The 22,449-nt window shown below is 39.1% G+C and overlaps 1 protein-coding gene across 3 annotated transcripts in view; it reads right to left on the bottom strand.

Annotated features, from left to right (window-relative positions):
• The window catches only part of myef2 (myelin expression factor 2), a 64,174-nt gene continuing 41,725 nt past the window's right edge, over window positions 1-22,449 (bottom strand). For all 3 annotated transcript variants that reach the window (XM_043677343.1, XM_043677342.1, XM_043677341.1), the window contains 17 exons: window positions 21,014-21,219; window positions 16,673-16,725; window positions 16,222-16,229; window positions 15,231-15,324; window positions 13,868-14,062; window positions 13,621-13,774; window positions 12,300-12,349; window positions 12,143-12,206; window positions 11,917-12,018; window positions 11,435-11,485; window positions 11,229-11,333; window positions 10,992-11,144; window positions 10,230-10,343; window positions 7,489-7,572; window positions 673-890; window positions 533-584; window positions 1-448 (listed from right to left, as the gene is read on the bottom strand). In XM_043677343.1, coding sequence (XP_043533278.1) covers window positions 270-448; window positions 533-584; window positions 673-890; window positions 7,489-7,572; window positions 10,230-10,343; window positions 10,992-11,144; window positions 11,229-11,333; window positions 11,435-11,485; window positions 11,917-12,018; window positions 12,143-12,206; window positions 12,300-12,349; window positions 13,621-13,774; window positions 13,868-14,062; window positions 15,231-15,324; window positions 16,222-16,229; window positions 16,673-16,725; window positions 21,014-21,219 — 1,882 coding nt within the window. In that variant the 3' untranslated portion in view covers window positions 1-269. The remainder of the gene's footprint in view (window positions 449-532; window positions 585-672; window positions 891-7,488; window positions 7,573-10,229; window positions 10,344-10,991; window positions 11,145-11,228; window positions 11,334-11,434; window positions 11,486-11,916; window positions 12,019-12,142; window positions 12,207-12,299; window positions 12,350-13,620; window positions 13,775-13,867; window positions 14,063-15,230; window positions 15,325-16,221; window positions 16,230-16,672; window positions 16,726-21,013; window positions 21,220-22,449) is intronic.

Here is a 22,449-nt window from a genome sequence, read left to right as displayed (position 1 = left end):
TTCAATCTGACAACATTTTATTAGAAACAGTTCATCCATTCAAACAGAAGTGACCAGCGATGTATTGTTTATATATATATAAAAAAATTAGACAACAGAAATTACAAACATACACCAGTCTCAATGTTCACTTACAAAGGTTGGCAATCTTTAAAATTACTTTATAGCTCTCAGCAGGCAAGCTTCCACTAGGCTGTTGGAGATAATTTCAGTATAAAACAAAAAGTGGAACAATAAAGCTAATCAGACATGCTGTATTTTCCTGTACATCATATGGTTTTCATTCGTGCATTGCGATCCATGCGTACATCTATCTCTCTGCCATTAATCTTTGTGCCATTCATCATCCTACATGCTTTCTCTGCAGCTTCTGGGGAATCAAAACGCACAGTCCCACAACCCTTGGATTTGCCATTTTCCATTTTTATTTCAGCAAACATAACGTGACCTGAAATAGGATGAAAAAATTAATAAGAGTAAAAACATTAGGGTACAATGAAAGCATTAAGTCAAAACAAGAGTAAACACTCACCACACTGACCAAACTTTTCCTTTAGCTTCTGCCACGTTAGGTCATACGGAAGCTGAAAGCAAAGAGTTTACAGTTGTTTGCACATGTGCCTTTCATTTCAAAAAGGAAAAGCTTGGGGAACAAAGTTACGTGCTGCTTACATTTCTTGCAAAAATCTGGCAGCCTCTGAAACTACTTCCATGGTCTCTTCCACTTCCCATTGATCCACTGTTCAAGCCTCCAAATCCACGTTCCATTTCCGCAGTCCTGTCAATTCCTACGCCCATTCCAGTTGCCATTCGGTCAAGGTTGGAACCCATACGTTCCATACCTATCGCCATGCCTCCTGGTATATTGTTCATGGCAGGCATTCCACCACCTAAGCATATAAAACAGACCAAAAAAGTATTGAAGAGGCGTGGATATACTTAAAATAAAAATACCAAATTATCTTACATTCTGCCTCAGTTCAGGAAAGCATTCACGCTTGTGTTGAAAGGTTGTGAATTCAAGCCCTCCAGAATCTGGGGTACATAAGCTGTTAAATCAGTGCAGCAGTATGTGATCAGATGGGCAAGAGCGACGTTTGTGAGATAAGTATCTACCTCCTTCGACCACATCGCAAAACAAAGTTATCACATCATAAGTATTTTGTTTGTCATTATTACCACTTGCAATTCGGTTGCCATATTTCCAAAGTATGACAGTGACTACATTTAAAGTGCTTCAATGTTTGCAAAGCCGAGATGTCTTGCATTTGCAAAAGACGTTATGCAAACACAGATTAAGATGGAATCACAGAATCCCTACAGTGTGGAAAGAAGCCATTTACTCATCGATTCTCTGAAGAGCACCCCACCTAGACAAAGCCCCTGACTCTATCCCTGTAACCCCACATTTTCCACGGCTAATCTACCTACCCTGCACATCCCTAGACACGAAGGGCAATTTAGCATGGTCAAACCATCCAAATTACACATCTTTGGACCGTGGAAGGAAACCAGAACACCCAGAGGAAACCCAAGCTGAGACGGCGAAAACGTGCAAACCCCTCACCGACAGATACCAAAGGGTGGAATCAAAGCCGGCACATTGAGGCTGCTATGCTAACCACTGAGCCGCTGTGCTGCCCTACATCTAAGTCTACATTGAGATATTTAGCCAAATTCTAAAAACAATTCTTTTTACATTAAGCACCTAAAATTACCAGCATTACCAATTCAAAGAAAGAAGAGTCTTTGAATATTAACAAAGTCTCTCTCAAATGTGACTTCTCAACATTACACTTTCCAGAAATCATTTTGTCTTAACGAGAACATTTTTGATGCCTCAACCTCATCAAGGCAGGAACAATTAGATAAATGCTTTACTTGTTTCTGGATGCTACAAGCAAGACAACATTGTTATTTCAATGATTGGCCTGAAATTGATATCCCCAGAAGTCTGTTTGGGGCTCAACTTTTCATGTTTATTAACAACTTGGATGAAGGCAGAAAGGTGCATAACTGAATCAATGAGTAAATGGTTTCTTTCCACACTGTAGGGATTCTGTGATTCCATTTTAATCTGTGATGATACTAAGCAGTGCAACTTTCTGCTTCCATCTGCAATGGGGCAGGCAGATTAAGTGTGTCAGATTTATGGCAAATGGTGTTCAACAGGAGGAGGTCACTCAGTTTGAACTGCAACAAGACATATCTATACATTTTCTACATGACATAGCAGAACCCACGTAGGAAAAGTGGGAAACAATGCACATATCATGAAAACCCTGATTTAAAAATTAAAACAGCTTAACTGAATATGGATGAGTTGGACCGAAGCTTCTATTTCTGTGCTGTACATCTGAGACTCTATGGTCTTCAGCTTAATGGAATTGTAATGTAAAAGGGAAGTAAATAGTATTAGAGCCATATAAAGATCTTTTATTGAACCCCATCAATAATGGGGTTAGTGTGACTACTGAGGTTATGGTCACCATATGGAATACAGGGACAACTAGCCATTTAGATACAGAACTGGCTCAAAAGGTAAAAACAGAGGGTATCTAAGCGGAGTGCTTTTGGAACACGGCACATTATTATAAGGGGGGGGGTTTGTCTTTGGGATCAGACAGTGAACAGGATGCCTTGTGGGCCCCCAACTATTCCTTCGTAGGCCAAACAGGACTTATGTGAGGAATTAGAGCTGATGGATATTTAGAGATGTCTTCACTCTACTGGCAGAGACTTCACCTTTCTTTCAAACCCACATAAATGTCACACGAGGATTGGCCTCTTTCTGGGTCCCTCGGCCGTTCCGGATTCGATTATGCGTTGTAAAATTGCGAATATAGGTGTCTCTGATCATGCGGCAGCATATTTGGAGGTTAAGGCCAAGAGTGAGGGGCTAGGTTTGCAGCACTGGCGTTTGGACCCTTTTCTCCTTAAGAAATCCAAACTTGTGGAATACTTTTTCCAAGGAATTTCAAGAATTCTTTACGATCAACTCAGGCACACCTAGTAGTCCAATCTTTGCTATGGGAGACCGCTAAGGCCTTTGCTAGGGGATTAGCTATTTCCTATTCGGTGAGCCAGAAACGACAGAAGGAGGAACAGCAGCGTCTACAGGAGACACGATTGAAAGCCGCCAAGGCAGCACATTTTGCGCGGCCTTTGGTGACTAAACTACAGCGGATCACGACCCTCCAGGCTGCCTTGAATTCAATACTAACACAAAGCGCAAAAAAAAAGAACTTGCTTTTGCTAGGCAAAGGCAGTTCAAATATGGAGATAGGCCAGGGAAGTATTCAGTATACTTGACTAGGAAAAAGCATTCTCCCCAATCCATTACTGCAATCAGAGACAGCACCGGGGTCCTTACATACGATATTAAAAAGATTAATGAAGCTTTTCGGAGCTTTTACTCTGAATTGTATCGATCTAAAGGTTGCAAGGATAGGAGAGCTAAAATGGAGGCCTTAAGAACCTGGACCTCCCAGGGGTAACCTTGGAATAGGCACCTCTCCTTCATGCCTCCTGAATTTCCTGTACTGTCAAGGGGGCAACTAAGCACCTTCAGAGTGGGAAAGCACTGGGCCCTGATGGTCTCCCGGGTGAGTTTTATAGGGATTCTGTCAGGGCCGATGTTGGAGATGTACAATCATTCCTATATGCATGAATGCCTACCACCATCTTTGAGAGAAGCTAATATTTCCTTCATTCTAAGGGGAAGGCTCCTGAGGATTGTGCCTCATACAGGCCCATCTCTCTATTAAATTCAGATTTGAAGATTCTGTCCAAGATCGTGGTGCTGAGATTGGAAAAGGTGTTGCCCCATATTGTTAAAGAGGACTAAACAGGCTTTATAATGGGCCATAGGTCCTCTAATAATATTAGAAGGTTGCTAAATATAGTCCAAGTTTGTCAGCAACAATTGATTCAGGGGTTGGTGATTTCCTTAGATGCCCAGAAAGCATTTGACAGGGTGGAATGGCCATATCTTTTTTAGGTTTTAGAGCAGTTTGGGTTGGGTGGGGTTTTTGCTAGGTGGATGGAGGTTTTATATCACTACCGTCTGGCCGCAGTCATCACCAGAGTGAAATCTAGGAATTTTAGGATGGATAGGGGTAGTCGGCAAGGCTGCCCCCTCTCACCGCTGTTTACGTTGGTGACAGAAGCCATTTGTCAGAATGTCCACATAACTGCTTTAGGAGTGGGATCAAAGGCACACAAGATTACATTATCTGCGGATGACGTCCTTCCGTTTTTAATCAGACGCGATGACCTCTGTACCCCATTTGATACAATGCATCAATTCATTTGAGGCTATTTCAGGATATAAGATCAACTTTGCAAAATCGGAGGCTATGCCTTTAGGGAACCTCAAGAATGTGCCAGAAATTGAAGGTGGCCCTAAGTTCCCTTTTAAGTGGTCACGGGCAGGGTGACCTAGGCATTTTCATTACCCCCCAAGTTTGATCTGTTATTTCGGACTAACTTTGCTCACTTGCTTGACAATATTAGGTGAGATATCCAGAGATGGGAGGCTCTACCAACTTCATGAATTAAGATGAATGTTCTTCCTCGTTTGCTTTAACCCATGCGTATACTCCCTATAAACGTTTCCCAATTCAACGCTGTGGAAGCTTATGGGATGGTTTGGTTCCTTTGTCTGGCATAGGGTGCGGCCCCTCATCAAACTTACTAAATTGCAATTGCCTCAAGGAGGTGGAGGAGTTGATTTCCCAAACATCAGGAGGTAATAATTGAGTTCCCGCTGTCCTTTGTCTGCGATTGGGTAGGTAACAATCCAAACTCCATATGGCTGGATATTGAGGCCTCCCAAGCAAAGTGCCCTCTTATTAACCTGTTGTTCATGGATAAGATAAGGACAGTTATGGACCACTGCCCGAACCCCTTTGTCGTCATTAGTACTGTCAAGGCACGGAGGGTGATGTGGCAGAGTGAGGGTGGCTTATTCAAGACTTCGCCACTTACACCTATAGTTGGCATACCAGGGTTCCCACCAGGGATGACGGACTCAGGGTTCAAACTATGGGCAGTGAGAGGAGTTTGTTCGAGGGGAGGTCTTTTGAGCAACCGAGCCGCAAATACGGGTTGCCCAGAGATCTTTTTAGTTTTTTTTCCAAGGTTATGGATTTCATCCAGAAGAAGATTACGCTTCTCACTAAGCCCGATACAGAGAGGTTGTTGCTACATTCCACAAGCACCCTTTTGGTTAGTGCCCTCTATCACCTGCTGGGTAGCAAGGCCTGGCAGGATATTAACCGGTTTTGCGAGGTCTGGGAGCAAGAGCTAGGAGTGGAGATCTCTTCTGAAACATGGGAGAATGTTTGAATGATCTCAATCTGTAATAGGACATGCGCTACGCAGTTAAAAGTTCTGCACAGGGTTCATATGGCACCTGACCATCTGGCGAAGTTTTAAAAAAGGGGCATCTTCAGTGTGCCCCAAATGTAAAATAAGTGTAGGTACTCTTATCCGTTGCTTCTGGACATGCCACAGGCTGAGTGTTTATTGGAGCGCGTGGCGGGAGAGATAGGGAGGGTATGGAGGACTGAAGTCAAAGTAGACCCAATAGTTCTCCTCTTAGGAAAACCGAATTTACCATCTTTAGACGGGCATGGGAAGAAACTAATTAATATTCTTGCATACTGTGCACGGAAGAATATTCTGATGAACTGGGTGTCTGAGAGCCTGCTGGGCTTGCTGGGATGGCAGAAATTAATTATGGACCACATTCCCTTGGACTTTTTTTTTTTACAAACATGGTGCACCACACAACAGACCAACTTTTAAAAGTCACAGCAGCCCTACTTGAGTTATTTAGATATTGATTTGTCAGTTATCTTAACTAGGGCGTTTGTTTAACCAGGATAGTTAGATTTGTCAAGCCCTGAGCCCTGAAGGAGGGTCTCCTGAGTTAATGCCGGTATATATACAATGCTCCCGTTCCTCTTTTTAGGAGTTTTGTGCTGAGCTCTTCTGTGTGCTTTCTGTTTTTGATCTATTAGTTATTTACTTATTTATTCCTTTAGATTAGATTCCTTTAGTGTGGAAACAGGCCCTTCGGCCCAACAAGTCCACACCGATCCTCTGAAAAGCAACCCACCCAGACCCATTCCCCTACATTTACCCCTTCACCTAACACTACAGGCAATTTAGCAAGGCCAATTCACCTAATCTGCACATTTTTGGACTGTGGGAGGAAACCAGAGTACCCGGAGGAAACCCACGCAGACATGGGGAGAATGTGCAAACTCCACAATGACGAGAATTGAACTCGGGTCTCTGGCACTGTGAGACAGCAGTGCTAACCACAGTGCCATCGTGCCGCCCACAATTGGTGTTGCTTTGCAGTGTTAGGGTTTGTTTTGTATCATAGGGTAGGTTAGTAGTTTGTATTGTAATGGGTGTTTTTTTCTTTTTATTATGCTGATATTTGTTACTGATTGTATTTTTCAATAATATTATATGTTTATAAAGTTAAAAAAATTTGCTAATTAATATATTTACAAAAAAAAAGGGTGGTGATGGATGATTGTTTTTCAGACTGGAGGCCTGTGACAAGCGGTGTACCAGAAAAGGTCCATGCTGGGTCTGCTGCTTTTTGTTATTTATATAAATGATTTGCATGTGAACATAGGAGGTATGGTTAGTAAGCCTGCAGATAACACCAAAATTGGCAGTGTAGTGGACAGCGAAAAAGGCTACGTCAGAGTACAATGGGAACTTGGTCAGATGAATCTTAACTTGGTAAATGTGAGACATTGCATTGTGGTAAGGCTAAACAGAGCAGGACTTATACACTTAACGGTGAGGTCCTGGGGAGTGTTGCTGAACAAAGACACCTTGGAGTGCACATTCATAGTTCCTTGAAGGCAGAGTCACAGGTTTCCATGTTGTATAGCTCTATGACATGCTGAAAAATCCACCTTAATTCTAACTTCAGATTTCTATTGTAGTGGAGAGGAATTTCAATGTTCAACACTCATTTTTATCTGGAAATAAGATTTGAAGCGGTGATAAAAGTCAGCTTTCTATAAACCTATGGACTGTGTGACAAGAACGGATGGTTTTGTGAAGGCAGCGAAACTTTTACAAAGCCAGAACACAGAAAGCTGGCATGGACTAAATTTTCATCCAGGTTTCATATCTCAAACAATTTAACTGCAGAGTACTTTGAGTCGTAATAAGCTGTTAATAATACTGGCAACCAAGCCATCAATTATCACAGAAGTACCCCAATGTAAAAGTCTTTATTGTCCACCCAAACAATTCACAATTTTTAAACTTCTTGTAATATTGTTATTGCATTTACAGATCAAGGATCTGCTTCAAAAGGTAGTTTTATGAACAGGTGGTCATCTCCCAGGACAAACAAAATTTGAAAATTAGATGCGATGCATAGTTATTAATGTAATTTGTGGCAATTCCTGGTTGGAAAGCCATTCCTGATTAAGAATTGAAACTTACCCAATCCAGATGCCATTGGGCCCATACCAGTAGTACCCATTCCACCTCCCATGTTTCCCCCAAGACCTGCAACCATTCCACCTCCTAAAGGAATAAATCAAATGGAAAATGTTTATAGATAGCTCACTTAAAACAAAAGTACAATTTCTATATTGTGAAAAACAGTTAGACTAACTTGCAGCCAACATTATTTCTAAGCTGCACACATGCAGCTGCTCCATTTACCAGATTTGGAAGACGGTGCAATGCACAGACTTAGACAGCCCGAAATAAAATTAGTGGGAACGCAGTTTATGGCCTAGCCACCAAAAGGAGGTTAAAAAAAATTTGTAACACATTTTCTCATAGCAAAGTTTTGTAAAAGAGAGTCAGAGTCACAGAAGTACAGCACGGAAACAGACCCTTTGGTCCAACTCCCCATGCCAACCAGATATCCTAACCTAATCTAGTGCCATTGGCCAGAATTTGGCCCATAGCCCTCTAAATCGTTCCTATTCACGTACCCATCCAGATGCCTTTTAAGCGTTGTAATTGTTCCAGTCTCTACCACTTCATTTCTTGCGTGGAAATGTTGCCCCTTTAGGTTCCTTTTAATTCTTTCCCCTCTCAACCTATGCCCTCTAGTTCTGGACTCCCCCACCTCAGGGAAAAGACTTTGTCTATATAATTCTATCCATGTCCCTCATGATTTTATAAACCTCTATGAAAGGTCACCCTTCAGCCTCTGACGCTCCAGGGAAAACAGCCCCAGCCTATTTAGCCTCTCCCTATAGCTCAAAATCCTCCAACCCTGGCAACATCTTGGCAAATCTTTTCTGAACCCTTTCAAGTTTCATAATGTCCTTCAGACACGAAGGAGACCAGAACTGCACACAATATCCCAAAAGTGGCCTAACCAATGTCCTGTACAGCCACAACATGACCTCCCAATGCCTCTATTCAATGCTCTGACCAATAAAGATGATCATACCAAATGCTTTCTTCATTATCCTATCTACCTGTGATTCTACTTTCAAAGAACTATGAATCTGCCCTCCAAGGTCTCTTTGTTTAGCCACACTAGAACCTTACCATTAAGCATACAAGTCCTGCTCTGCATACCAAACGCCTTCTTCACTATCCTATCTACCTGCGACTCCACTTTCAAGGAGCTATGAACCTGCACTTCAAGGTCTCTTTCTTCAGCAACACTCCCTAGGATCTTACCATTAAGTGTATAAGCCCTGCTAAGATTTGCCTTTCCAAAATGCAGCACCTCGCATTTATCTATATTAAACTCCATCTGCCACTCCTCAGCCCATTGGCCCATCTGATCAAGATCCTGTTGTACTCTGAAGTAACTTTCTTTTTTGCTGTCCACTGCACCTCCAATTTGGGTGTCATCTGCAAACTTACTAATTATACTTCTTATGCTCACATCCAAATTGTTTATATAAATGACAAAAAGTAGTGGACCCTGCACTGATCCTTGTGACACTCCACTGGTCACAGGCCTCCTGTCTGAAAAACAACCCTCCACCACCACCCTCTATCTTCGAGCCAGTTCTGCATCCAGATGGCTAGCTCTCCCTGTATTCCAAGAGATCTAACCTTGCTAAACAGTCTCCCATGGGGAACCTTGTTGAACGCCTTACTGAAGTCCCTCTGGATCATGTCCACAGCTCTGCCCTCATCAATCCTCTTTGCTACTTGTTCAAAAAAATCAATCACGTGTTTGAGAGACACGATTTCCCATGCACAAAGCTATGCTGACTATCCCCAATCAATCTACACTAATATTTCAGATCTTAAAAAGGTAGATAGCATTCAAGGCGATATGGTTGAGTTTATGCTATTAGTTTTTGAGAAAAAGGCCATGCATTTCCCTCTAAATTCACTGCAAATAGATGAACAAAATATTCAAGCAAAACAGATTGGGCGTCTCATCTCAATAGATTTCAGCAGCAACCATTTCATTTGAGAAATGAACATGTAGCATGAACAGCAAATGTTGAATATTCAAGCAGAAGATAAACAAAGAAAAAAAAAGGTGTCACTTAAAAAAATAAATTTTCAGCTCCAAAAAAAATTACAAGCATCATTTCTTCAATTAAATTAGATAAAGGGATCAATTTAAGCACTTAACTCTTACCGGTAATACTGAAAGTAAAAATATTTCAATCAATTTCTATAAATTCTCCACTGACTAGAGATAACTTCTGTCTTCAGCAAGAGAAGAGATTTTTACCAGGAAATTGATCAAACCATTTGTGCATCCAGAATGGTGTAAGTATTTAGCATGCTTTGACTAGCAATTCCCATCAGCCCTGCTGTTAAAGGGGAAGGCAGTGGCCTCATAGTAATGCCACTGGACTAGTAATCCAGAACCTCACACTAATGTTCTAATCTAACAGAGGGAGAGGTTGAACTCAAAAATCTGGATACACTAATGGCAAAAATCTGGATACACTAATGTCCAACCCTTTCACTAATGCAGTTTAAAGGAACAAATATGATATACTTAGCTGGAATGGCCTACATCAGACTCCAGATCCACAGCCATACTCCTAATGTACCAGTCATTCCAGGACAATCAGGGATGTGCAATATATGATTGCCTAGCCGAAGATGCTGACATGTCATGAACAAACAAAAAGCATCTCTGCTGCACCAGTGTGTCTCTTCTTACATTGGCTTTGATACTCTTTCTTGGGTTAATTTTGGAAAAGCTTGCACTGAACAAAAAGGTCTTAGCTTCTTACCCATTCCTCCAGATGAGTCCCCAAAGCCTCGGTTCATTCCCATTTCACTTCTTGCAAATTCTCGATCAAAATTGCCTCCCATGCCTGTTGACCCCATTCCTGCACGATACAGATCTGAAACAATTACAGAAAATTAATATTCTTGATGTGAAAAGCAAAACAGTTGTTAATTTTGGCGAGGTGGCAGCAGAAACCAAAGTTCGAAAGGGCTTTCCCACATGTTCAAACTTTGCTGTTTTGCTAAAACAAACCCCAAGAAATGGTGAGTTATATATCTCATTCAAGTTTCTGAGAATTGGAATTTAATTCAGCTCTTCGTACTTAGTCCCATAGAATTATACAGCATAACAATAGATCTTTGATGCACATGGCCAGACGTTAATAATTTATAACATTAGACTATCTGATTCAGAGCTCCTCTAACATTCCTATGAAGTACTATCCAGTAAGGGGTTGCTGGACAGTGATGAGGAACAGGCCCTCTGACCCATTTCCTCCCAAAGTAACAAATAAAAAGCCCAGGAGACTGAAGGACACCAAAAATCAATTGGTACACTCCTCATACTAACTATACAAAACATTAACTAAACCTTTGACGTTCTTAGTTTAAGCTCAGAGCCTGTGTATAAATTCACTGAGCATTCGGGGAGTCACAATGTGATTTAGCTTGATGTTCATTTAATAAATACATCAACAAACTGATGAGATATAAAAGTACAAAAACATTCACTGCACTACAAAACGTTAAAAAATAAATCTTACCTCCTACATTGCTCCCCATTCCAGCTACACTGCTTCCCATCCCTCCAATGGCACTCATGTTGTTGCCCATTGCTCTCATATTTCCACCCATTCCTGGCATGTTTGCCATTCCTGCAGCCATATTTCCTCTGAACTCATCCACAGTACCCATACCTACAAGACGAAATGAAATGAAAAGGTCACCAAACATCTCAAAACATTAAGCATCGAGCCAAACAGAAGAAATAGAAAAATTACCTGCCATTCGACCCATATTTCCCATGCCCCCCATGTTTCCGCTACCATATCCAATATTGTTCATTGGATCAATTCCACTGTTGAAAGTACTGTGACCAGTCATTCCTTCAGGGAGAGAAAACAGAAAAAGGGAGAGAGATTTGCAATAAAAGATAAATAAACAAATTTACACTTCAAAAATTGGGTCAGCACTAAAGACAACTCACCTCCTCCCATTCTGTTCATTCCTCCAGAGGAATTGGAATGGATGGACCAGCCTAAGACAAAAAGAAGAGGTAAACTAATAATAGTTAAGTACCAGTAGATTAGATTACCTGCAGTGTGGAAACAGGCCCTTTGGCCCAACAAGTCCACACCGATCCTCCAAAGAGTAATCCACCCAGATCCATTTCCCTCAGATTAATGCACCTAACACTATTGGCAATTTAGCATGGCCAACCTACCTGACCTGCACATCTTTGGACTGTGGGAGGAAACTGAAGCACCCGGAGGAAGCCCAAGCAGACAATGGGAGATTATACAATCTCCACAAAGACAGTCGCCCGAGGCTGGAATCGAACCCGGGTCCCTGGCGCTGTGAGGTTGCAGTGCTAACCACTGAGTCACCGTGTACTGTACAAAAATTTTTAAATGTTCCTACAAATATGGTCTGCAATTTTAATTCAGAAAATATTTCTGAATGCCATACCTCCAGATCCCATATTTCCCATTGCACTGTTCATATTCATTTGATTTGCAGCTATTGGCTGGCCACCAGGTCCAAGACCCATTCCAATACCTCCAAGCCCACCTGAAACAAGTATGAAAATCAGCACTTTAGAGATATCATGCAAAACAGCAAATTTCTTAATGTCAAGCATATCTGAACTGATTTCTTAAATGGTTCATAGGGCAGTATCTTGTATTTGACATACGAGGTAACTGTGATGTTTTGTCATCCACGGAACGAAAGTCATCATGTGGAACGGATCGATCATCCTGCATGACAAAGAATTTGGTTTGTAACTGGAGAACCAATCTACTTCCAAGCTCTTCCACATCACAATTGTAATGTATCATAATCACTCTTACCATTTTCACATGCATTGGTCTGTCAAACAAAAGTTGTCCATTGAACATAGCTGTAAATGGGTCAAGGAAACTACAACAGCAACAAGTTGGCAGTGCCAAAGAATAAAGGGAGCTCAGCTGTTTAGGAAATACATAAAATTGCAAAGAGATGTGCCCATCACATATTCCAATAAAGATGCATCATTTGTACAATTTTATTTTAACATGGAGTGTAATTGGTTGATTTAGAGCTGGAACTGTATTAGTTACTTTGCCCAAAGTTGATCCCTTTGCTAATTTTACTTAGTAACTTCAACCATGTAATACTAGCTAGACTTCTACCCAATTGTACACAGAAGCACCTATGATCAGAGGCAAACTAAAGGATGGTTAATAAAAAAACCTTGTCAATGTCACACCAAATTAAAAAGTTGCAAAGATAAACAGCAGAACTGATGATTTTATTCTTGCCATTAGGTAAGTTTTCCTTTTGCCTGTTATTATGCCTCTTTTTCCAATCAAGTCATGAGTAATGGTGACATGGGCGATAAACATTCTACTGATCTTGCTCACTGGTATATTGCAGGCTTCACAAAACAGTGCAATGAAGTATCAAACATTGAGAAAAGTTTCAAATAGCAAACTACTAGAGGATAACACAACTCTGCCGTGCAAACTCTGAAATTTCTCAGAAATGTGGGTATTTGCCTCTTCAAAATAAGAAAATGGGCTTGTTTTCAGAATTAATGAACTCACTGAAGCAATTTTCAGTATTAACCAGACTGAGGTTATGAGCAGACAATTGTAGAGATCACTTTTTCAAATGTCATGACGAATAGCAATGATGCTGCATTTTGACAACCAAATACGCAATTGCATTAACTTAGTGAACAAAAATAATTGACCAGAATTATCTGTCTAACAGTGTACTCTGTGATGCCCCACCCGAGAAAATTCTTAGCCTAACACCTTGCTAACCTGTTTGGATTTCATAGGCGAAAGTGAGTACTGCAGATGCTGGAGATTAGACGAGTGTGGTGCTAGAAAAAAGCACAGCAGGTCAGGCAGGATCCAAGGAGCAGGGAAAAAAAAATTGACATTTCAGGCAAAAGTCCTTCATCAGCCCTGATGAAGGGCTTTTGCCCAAAATGTCGATTTTCCTGCTCCTCGGAAGCTGCCTAACCTGCTGTGCTTTTCCAGCACCACATTCTTGACTGTTTGGATTTCATGTCAACATTTAAAGACAATTGTGGCTCCTCCTTTAAACTGCAGATACTGAACATTACTTAGGAAAGTATTTGCACAAGTGTTGATCTTAAATAAGCTTGGAGGAAAAAGATACAGATAGCTTGAACAGCTTCCAGAGGCTGTTCAAAAATCACAGTGCCTATTCCACGACTCTTGCCATCCATGTTTTCTTTAATATCTGCTCGTTTTACTGTCCCAGCCATGGAAAATACTTCTTTCAGCTTCTTCCAACCTACTTGAAAGTCAAGCTAAACACAAACAAAGTCATTGAACAAATATTTAAAAATAGCAAAATTGTCTTTCAATTTCTGTAAAGGAAATGAAAAATATATTGTACTCACATTAGCAACAAATACAGTCGGTAGAAGTCTTCCAGCCTGCAGAGCAGTCAGAACCTCAGGGGGAATATTTGGATTATTGACAAGATTTGGAGGCAAGTTAACAATCGGTGAACCTATATCTGGCCCAGGTCCAACAAGGTACGATCCACCACCTCCACGCTGCATCGCCCTGCGGGCATGCTGTCCATCAGCATCCTACATAAGGCATCAAAACAATACAAAATGCATTTTCCAAGAGTCACATCACCTCAGAACTGTTATCACTGCTTCAGATGAACAACATTGAAGCTACTCATTTATGCCTATTTTTGTGACACCTAACTTTGTACATATGTTCTAAAAGAGGAAATTTGAAAAGTGATCTGACTGTGATACACTACTGAACATAGAAGGAATCAAGGGATAGCAAGGTGACAGTTAGTAATGTTGTTTCCTCTTGCATGCGATGCACTTAAGAATGTAAGAAAGAGGAGCAAGAGTAGGCCTTTCCCCGCCATCCAACAAAATTACAGTTAATCTGCCCCAGGTATTAATTCACCTTGTGCTAACTCATCTAATCAATCAACTCTGATATTTCAAAACTCTATTTAAATGCTTTCAATAATTAAGTTTCTTCAAATCTTTGGGGTAGAGAATTCCAGATTAGATATTCCAGATATTCACTACTGTCTGCAGGTAGGAGAAAGTTCCTTTGCATCTCAGTTTTAAAAGAGTTTCCTCATATTCTACAACTATAACCTCTTTTTTGAAATTTTCCCACTAATGAAACATATGCGCAACATCTACCATCAGCCTGCTCAGAATCTTATGCTTAAAAGACATTTGGGTTTTAGGTTACATATTTTTCTTAGACTTAGTAACACAAAATTCCAGACAAGCTTCTTCCCCCTGCTGAACCATTACCTACCAACAGCTGAATAAATTGAAAACAAGATCAAAGATTGAGCAGAAAACTTTTGAGTTTACTGGAACGCATCACACTATCACAGGGCAATTTGGATTTCATCAAATGGGATCGAACATAGACAGATTCAAACCATAACCAGGTGTTTAATTAATAGTGCCCGCATAATTTAAAATATTTTTTAAAAACTTGTAAACTCCACAAGACTCAAGAATTTAAGTAAAACCCCGAGTATCTATAACATATTACTTTTATCATTTATTATTACAGCATCAGGCAATATTTATCAATAACATTAAAACCACTGAACCAATCTTTTTAAGTCCACTTAAAACCTGTTAAAACTTCCCATGTCCACATCATTAGATAATTACATTTATCAATATTAGATCACTATGCCTTGTGAATTAATTTTTTTTTTAAAAACACACAGGACTACAGAAATTACTCAATACTCACCTCTTTTATATTAAGTGGTCTTCCACCAAGATCGTATTTGTTCATAACATCTAGAGCTTTTGAAACTAAATCTTCAGTTTTGAACTCAACAACTCTGTAGGTTTGAATGAAAAAAAGTTATTGTTTTTTAAAAAGTGGAGTAACTTATCCATTTTTAGATAGTACAACAGTGGGTCAGTGAATGTGGGATCATTTCATGCATCTTGCACAGATTAATATCTCGATAACCTAAGAATCAGATAACATATACAGCTCAACACTGATAGCAATTAGCTAGGTGCTTCAAAAATAGCTGAAGTTATATATATAGGTTTGTCTTGTACATGTTAACTAAGCCACATTTTCTTGAAATTATTAAACAAATACTTTGGACACTGGAAAACAGTGGTCAAATATGTGGCAACTGTTATCTTTTCCATCGGTTTCCAACAGACTTTCAAAATGTTTTTAACAATAGGATGCGCAAGACCAAATTGCTAGCAAAATACGAGACAGTTCTTTACAGGATGTTGGAGTAATGCAAAAAAAAGTCTTAAATAATATAGCATTGCAGCATCAATTGCAAAGGATAAATTTTGCTGTTGGGTTTGAAACCTATTTTGTAAACACACACAGGCCAAGTGTCAGGAACTGGTCATTCAGCAGCAATCCCCAAGTAAATCTGCCTGATCCAATAAGATCATTCATGGTCACCAATTTCAGTAGTGAATCCAAGAAGTTTTAAATGAGATAATTCACAAGTTCATGCAATCTGTACCCTGGGAAGAAGCAGCACCACATGCACCCCTATGATGCCAAAACAAATGCTGATACTAAAACATCTACATAATTATGGAGTCTAGAGCTTTATGCAGAGTTCTTATACATGATACACTGAAGTGTATTACTTCAGGGAACATAAAAAGGGGAAATAAGTGTAATTTTTAATATATAATCACATGAAATGGAAAGAAACACCATAACTGATTAACAAAGATATATAGTAACTTACCCACAACCCTAAATTCAGATGACAGGCAATGCAAAGGAGGAAGAAGAAAAAAATAGTTTAGCACATGAGCAATTTAATGTTTTATTTTAAAATGTTACAATATGTAGGAAAGGATTCACAAAACTGTTGTAATTACTATAACAGGCCCTTGCTGCAACTTCCTCCTATATTTTAGGATTACTTTTCTGTAAAAGCAATGCATTACAACTTGTTTAAAGTAACACCAGTCCAATCAATTAAACATGAAAATATCCACTACAGGTCTGCAGATTATCCCTTTCTTAGTGCCAGACAACACAACCAAACTCCAGCATAAGCAGAGTTGGCAATAAATACAAGGGTATCCTAGCTAACAAGACACCTTAAAATTGAGCTACCTGTACTAAACAATAAATTAAAAAATAAAACTGCTGAGGACCTTATGAACCCCCAAGCAGATTTTCCCACTTACCCTTGACTTTCCTTCAGCATCCTTAAAGAGTTCCACGTATATAACATCACCAACTACATGAGATATACAGAGGGGAAATACCAAAAACAATGCATTTAAAAGACCACACACTTACTTCACTGTTGCCGCTTACACAACACTACAGAGGAACAACCCATTATTCACCAACAATCAACACCAGACCAGCACACCACCTAGTAATTACAATACATACAATTTTTGAAATGAAAATCAAAGATTTGTCACCTGCATCATCCAAATCAGATTCAAACAACATTTACTATCATATAACAGCTATTTAAACAGATTTGGCCTGTATGATATAGTTGGTGAACAAATAACAAATATTGTTACTACCATTTAATAAACAATCCAACATTGCTAAAACAAGTTACATTATCCTATCAAAGCCAACTTTGTGGCAGTCAAAATACACTGTTTTAAGGTGACAAAACTTACAACCCTGGATGTGTAAAGTCACAAATACATAAACACAATACTGCAATGAAAATGCTTATTGCACAACACACAAAAGCAATAATTCAGCCATATCATGGCATAAAAGTCTAAATGCAAATCCAAGACATTGAGCTTCACAATTAAAACTTTGTGTCACCTTACAACAGATGCAAACATCAAAAATTATATTGTACTTAGCACAAGATCATTTTAAGCTCCAACAGTTGGCTCAATAGTAAAGGTATTAATAATAACAATACTTGGAACCAAATTCCATCTTACTTAATAAAAAAGGACGATAAAGGAAGTAAATCAACTTCCGGGTTTTCTCCAATAACTTAAAAGGCAAGCATCAGTAATTTTCTACTTTTTCTCGTCCAGATGCAATTTCCTTTCACCAGAAATACCCTACATTGCCATGTGCACAATATGGAAATTTCACCGTCTATGTATTTAGAAGTTACAATGCTCAACTATCTATTACAGGACTTCAATAATCCATCCTGAGGCCTAAACAAAGCCCAGAATTATACAATTGGCTGCAAACAAAACAAATCCTGATTTAGGCGGCCTTTACAATGTTAGATGCCTGGTCTCCCACGTCCACACGGCTCTGCTAGACAGTCTCAAAATTACTCTTAGTCATTCATCACTTGTAAAATCAGTTTGCACAAAATATGCAGTTTTGGATAATACATTTTAAAAATTATGCAGTTTTAAGTTGTACTCATCCATGATAAACTTCTATCATTTACCAACAACACTGTCGCAAAGTGTGAAACATGTCAGTACGTTATTTTAGTAACCGACCATAGCTGCAATTTAAATAAAAATTGCTCTCTAATATAGTTCAGACAAACAAGACAGTTAAAATTCCAAGAGAAAATAGGAATGCTGTCCCTTAAGAGCTTTATATCATGCTGTCATCAAGTGCTCTACCTGTATCCATTTATTCAACATTCAATACATCCTGCAGTCGTGAAAAATTCTAAGAATAAAGGATTTGTCTAGTTATAATTGAAGAGGGGAAATAAAGAGAGGACCTTTGCACGTGGAACTGAACAGTACAAAACAATGAGAAATACCACATCAATATCAGGCATTTAATATTCATCCTTTAAATATAATACTGAAACTTGTTGAAAGTCATTTGCAAATGGCTAACCAGCTCAACTGCAAAATTACCCAATGCGTGAAGGTTATTCAGAAAGGACTCACCATTAGAAGAATGTGCTGTTGCACTGAACAGCTGAGATGGATTTGTCACAAACTTTCTTAATAGATTCCTAACAGCCAGGCGGCAATACACACCAGACAATTTGTCATTGTCATTAAAAAGGAAAGCATTAGCAAAAACAAAACAACTATCTACCTACTTCTTTCACTGCCCAAACATCAACTTCCCTTTGATGCAAATCTGGACTTTTGAAACAGGATTTCTCAAACAGAGATTTCCAAACTGCCAACTGATGGAATCTTTTAAAATAAAATAAATATGGCTGTTAATGAAGCTCAACACTCTGGATCTGAAATATTAATACGATGACACCACTAAGTGTGAAACTACATTCCAAGAAAGCTGACAAGGAGCATAAAAACTCCAACCATGTCTTCCATCAAAGACAGGCAATGGATGAAATAATTACCAACTAACTGCCAAGCAAGCAATTTGATAAACTCTTATTATACAATAACTAAGTCAATGCGTGGTCTTGTAATACATGGTTTCTTTCATCTATTTAAAAAATTACGAACCAAAAACACCTAGTTATGTCCTATTTTTCTTTTGGTTTCTCAATCCCAGTGGTATAAAATATGGATTGTAATCCACACTAACAGCAGACAAAAACAATTTAATTTTTGTATCATAGGTGTTTACGATGCAAGGTCAAGATTCCAGGAAGTTTCCGCTAGAATTTTCAATCTATTTGAGGGGTGAGGGGCATCACCAAATTATATCAAAGCTCCATACATCTAGACTGAATATAGGCTATAGCTAAACAGTAGTTATTACTTCTTTTAGCTATTTTATTGCTTAAATCCTTTTAAGATGCTTGTTCACAAAGAATACTGATTTCACTTAAAATATTCAGCTGCAAAGCATTGAGAAGGAGCATGCAGTTCAGTATATATAAAGATTTCTTCTCATCGTAGTTAAAAGAGGTACATCCAAGTTCACATACTTCACTACTTCCACATGTCCCAGATCATGAAGGTCATAAATTTAGAATTTCACTGACAGCCAGAGCTCAAAGCTAAACTTATCTAACCTCTTGGGTATGCCATCAGAATAGTCTACAACGTGTTAACATCTTAAACCTCATTTCCAAAGAACCCAGAATCTTTAGATCCAATTGCACAATTAAATTATTTTAGATATACATTTATATCCAAATCACCAGACAGCTAGACCAAATATAGATTCCATTTAAACAATAATCGAGACTCAAAGTATCCGTGGTGACCAAGTTGTACAAATGTGTGGCTTGAAAATGCAAAACGTTGATGGACTTCCAGGGTCTAAATTTTTTTGGGAAATCAGCAATTCTTACTATCCCAAGAGACTGACTTACCTATCTGGGATAGGGAAAGCAGGGTCAAGAAAGATTTTGACCAATCTGAGGAGCAGCACAGATTCCATAAGAAATATTTCTCACCCAAAAATGAATTTGTTTTAAATGATTCAACATGTAATCCACTGGAATTTACAACTGTAACAAAGTGATGATTCCAAATTAATGCCAAGCAAAGAGAGATGTCACTCTTTATTGCTAATGCATCTCTTAGTGCGAATCCGCCTTACCAAAGAAAATTTCTCTTGTCTTTTGGAAAAGAAAGAACACAATGCACGTTTGCTTTGGAGCTAAATTTTGAAAGTTTCCAGCAGAATTTTGATGGCTATTAAAGGATTTTAGACTCACCATCTCAACAGACATTTCAATAAATAAACTTGCAATTGTACGATATTCCCAAAAGAGAAACATTGCAGTTGGTATCTTTTCAATCCAACGAGGAATATTTTTGCCCTACAAATATCTTAGAACTGTAGCTTTGCAGTATTGAGGGTAGAGAACATAGAAAAATACACCGCAGTACAGGCCCTTTGGCCCTCGATGTTGCGCCGATCCAAGCCCACCTAACCTACACTAGCCCACTATCCTCCATATGCCTATCCAATGCCCGTTTAAATGCCCATAAAGAGGGAGAGTCCACCACTGCTACTGGCAGGGCATTCCATGAACTCACGACTCGCTGAGTAAAGAATCTACCCCTAACATCTGTCCTATACCTACCACCCCTTAATTTAAAGCTATTTAATTTAATTTAAAGGGTCTGATTATTTTCCTCTGCCATGTGTTTTTGTAAGGAGAATACACTAAGCATGTGCAATCAGGAACTGATGACACTTTTGAATGAGTTCTCTGGACAATATCATCATAAAAGCTTCACTACATTCCCACTTGTAAAATCAGGCAATTAAAGCACATGAATTAGCATGATGTCAAGCCCTTAAAGTACTTCTTGTTCTACTCCACAAAATAATTTTCATTTTTATGCATAACTGATTTTAAAATTACAGATGAAAAGATGATAAATATTACATATTTGTTTGAAAGCAAAGATCAACTTTAACATCTGCCCTGATGTTTCACATAAGCTAAACGTTTTAATGCTAAATTCAAAGCACAAAAAAGTATCGTCTCATTAGTGTTGACTGGATCACGAACACAAAGTTCTCCTATTTTATTTATACTTTCAGTCTGCTATGCCATCGCTAAAATTAAAAGAAATCTCTTAAACTTTAGTAGATGAAGAAATGTAAATTAATTTTGGAAAGTATTGTTGTTATTCATGTAGAAAAAAAATCTTTCCATAAATTACCTTTTTCGCGCATAAGGTCTTTAATCACTTGCCACTTAGTATCATATGGAATGTTGCTGATAAACACTCTGTTCTGGTTATGACCCTTTTTGTCTCCATTTGTCGCCTTCTCTTTTAAATATGGATGAAATCGATCAGACTTTTTGTTTCCTGTGGATTTTTCTTTCAAACTTAAAGTCTCTTCCTTTGGTGGCTCATCCTCTTCACTAGGTATTAAAAGAAAAATACGTTAACTTCACAAAAAACTATTCAGGTGTTCTCAAAGGAGCCATTTGTTTCAAATGTTAAAATATTGCATCTTTCAACATAATAAAGAACCAGATCTTAAACGGTGCAAAAATTAGACAAAAATTCAAATCTTTTCATCATGTTCTCACAAGAAGCGGAGTTGAAAAATATGGCAGAGTTAAGACAACATGAGGGGAAGGTGGTGATTGATGAGGCCAGCCTTGCATGGAGATGCAGAAAGATCAACCATCAATCTGAATTCAAACCAGACAGGTATATTCTGATTGGTCTGGGTATTGCCATGGGAATGCAGTAGCACTATGTTCACTTAAAAAGAGACTCGATGCAAACAAATTCTTTTTGTCAACATAGAGTGTCCTGTGTGCCACCGCCTAGTGGTATTATCGCTATTAATCCAGAATAATCCAGCTAATGCTGTGGGGATCCAAGTTAAAACCCTGCCACAGCAGATGGTAGAATTTGAAAAACATTTTTTAAAAAATCTGAAACAAATGTCAGGTAACAACCACTGCCAATAACAGACAAACTAACCACCACCCTTGACAGTCAATGGTGTTACCATCACTGAATTCCCCCACTATCAACATCTGGGGGGTACCATTAACCAGAAACTCAACTGGACTCGCTATACAAGTACAGTAGAAAGCAGAGCAGATGGGGATATCTGGTCAGCGTGGAAGAGTTGGACCGAAGAGTCTGTTTCTGTGATGTATTGCTGTATGACTCTAAGAGCAGGTCAGAGGGTAGGAATACTGTAGTGAGTAACTCACCTTCTTAATTCCCAAAGCTATCAGGCATAAATCAGCATTGTGATGAAAATACTCACCATTTGCCTGGATGGATACAGCTCCAACATTCAAGAAGCTCAACATTATCCAGGACCACTTAGCCAGGTTGACTGGCATCATATCCACAAGCATCCATTACCTCCACCAGATGCTCAGTAGCAGTAGTGTGTACGATCTACAAGATACCCTATAGAAATTCGCCCAAGATCCTTAGAAAACACATTTCAAGCCACAACCGTTTCCATCTAGAAGGACGAGGGCAGCAGACACATGGGAACACCACCAAGCTCCCCCACATCATTCACCATACTAACGTGAAATACAACTCTGTTTCTTCATTGTCACTGGGTCAAAAGCCCTCCCCAAGAGCTTTGAGAGTTTCAAAGTTTGTGCGAAAAT

Source organism: Chiloscyllium plagiosum, chromosome 36 (assembly GCF_004010195.1).
Source record: "Chiloscyllium plagiosum isolate BGI_BamShark_2017 chromosome 36, ASM401019v2, whole genome shotgun sequence".
Taxonomy (NCBI): Eukaryota; Metazoa; Chordata; class Chondrichthyes; order Orectolobiformes; family Hemiscylliidae; genus Chiloscyllium; species Chiloscyllium plagiosum.
The sequence above is the reverse complement of the archived record's forward strand: the minus strand, read 5'-3'. Positions and strand labels throughout refer to the sequence as shown.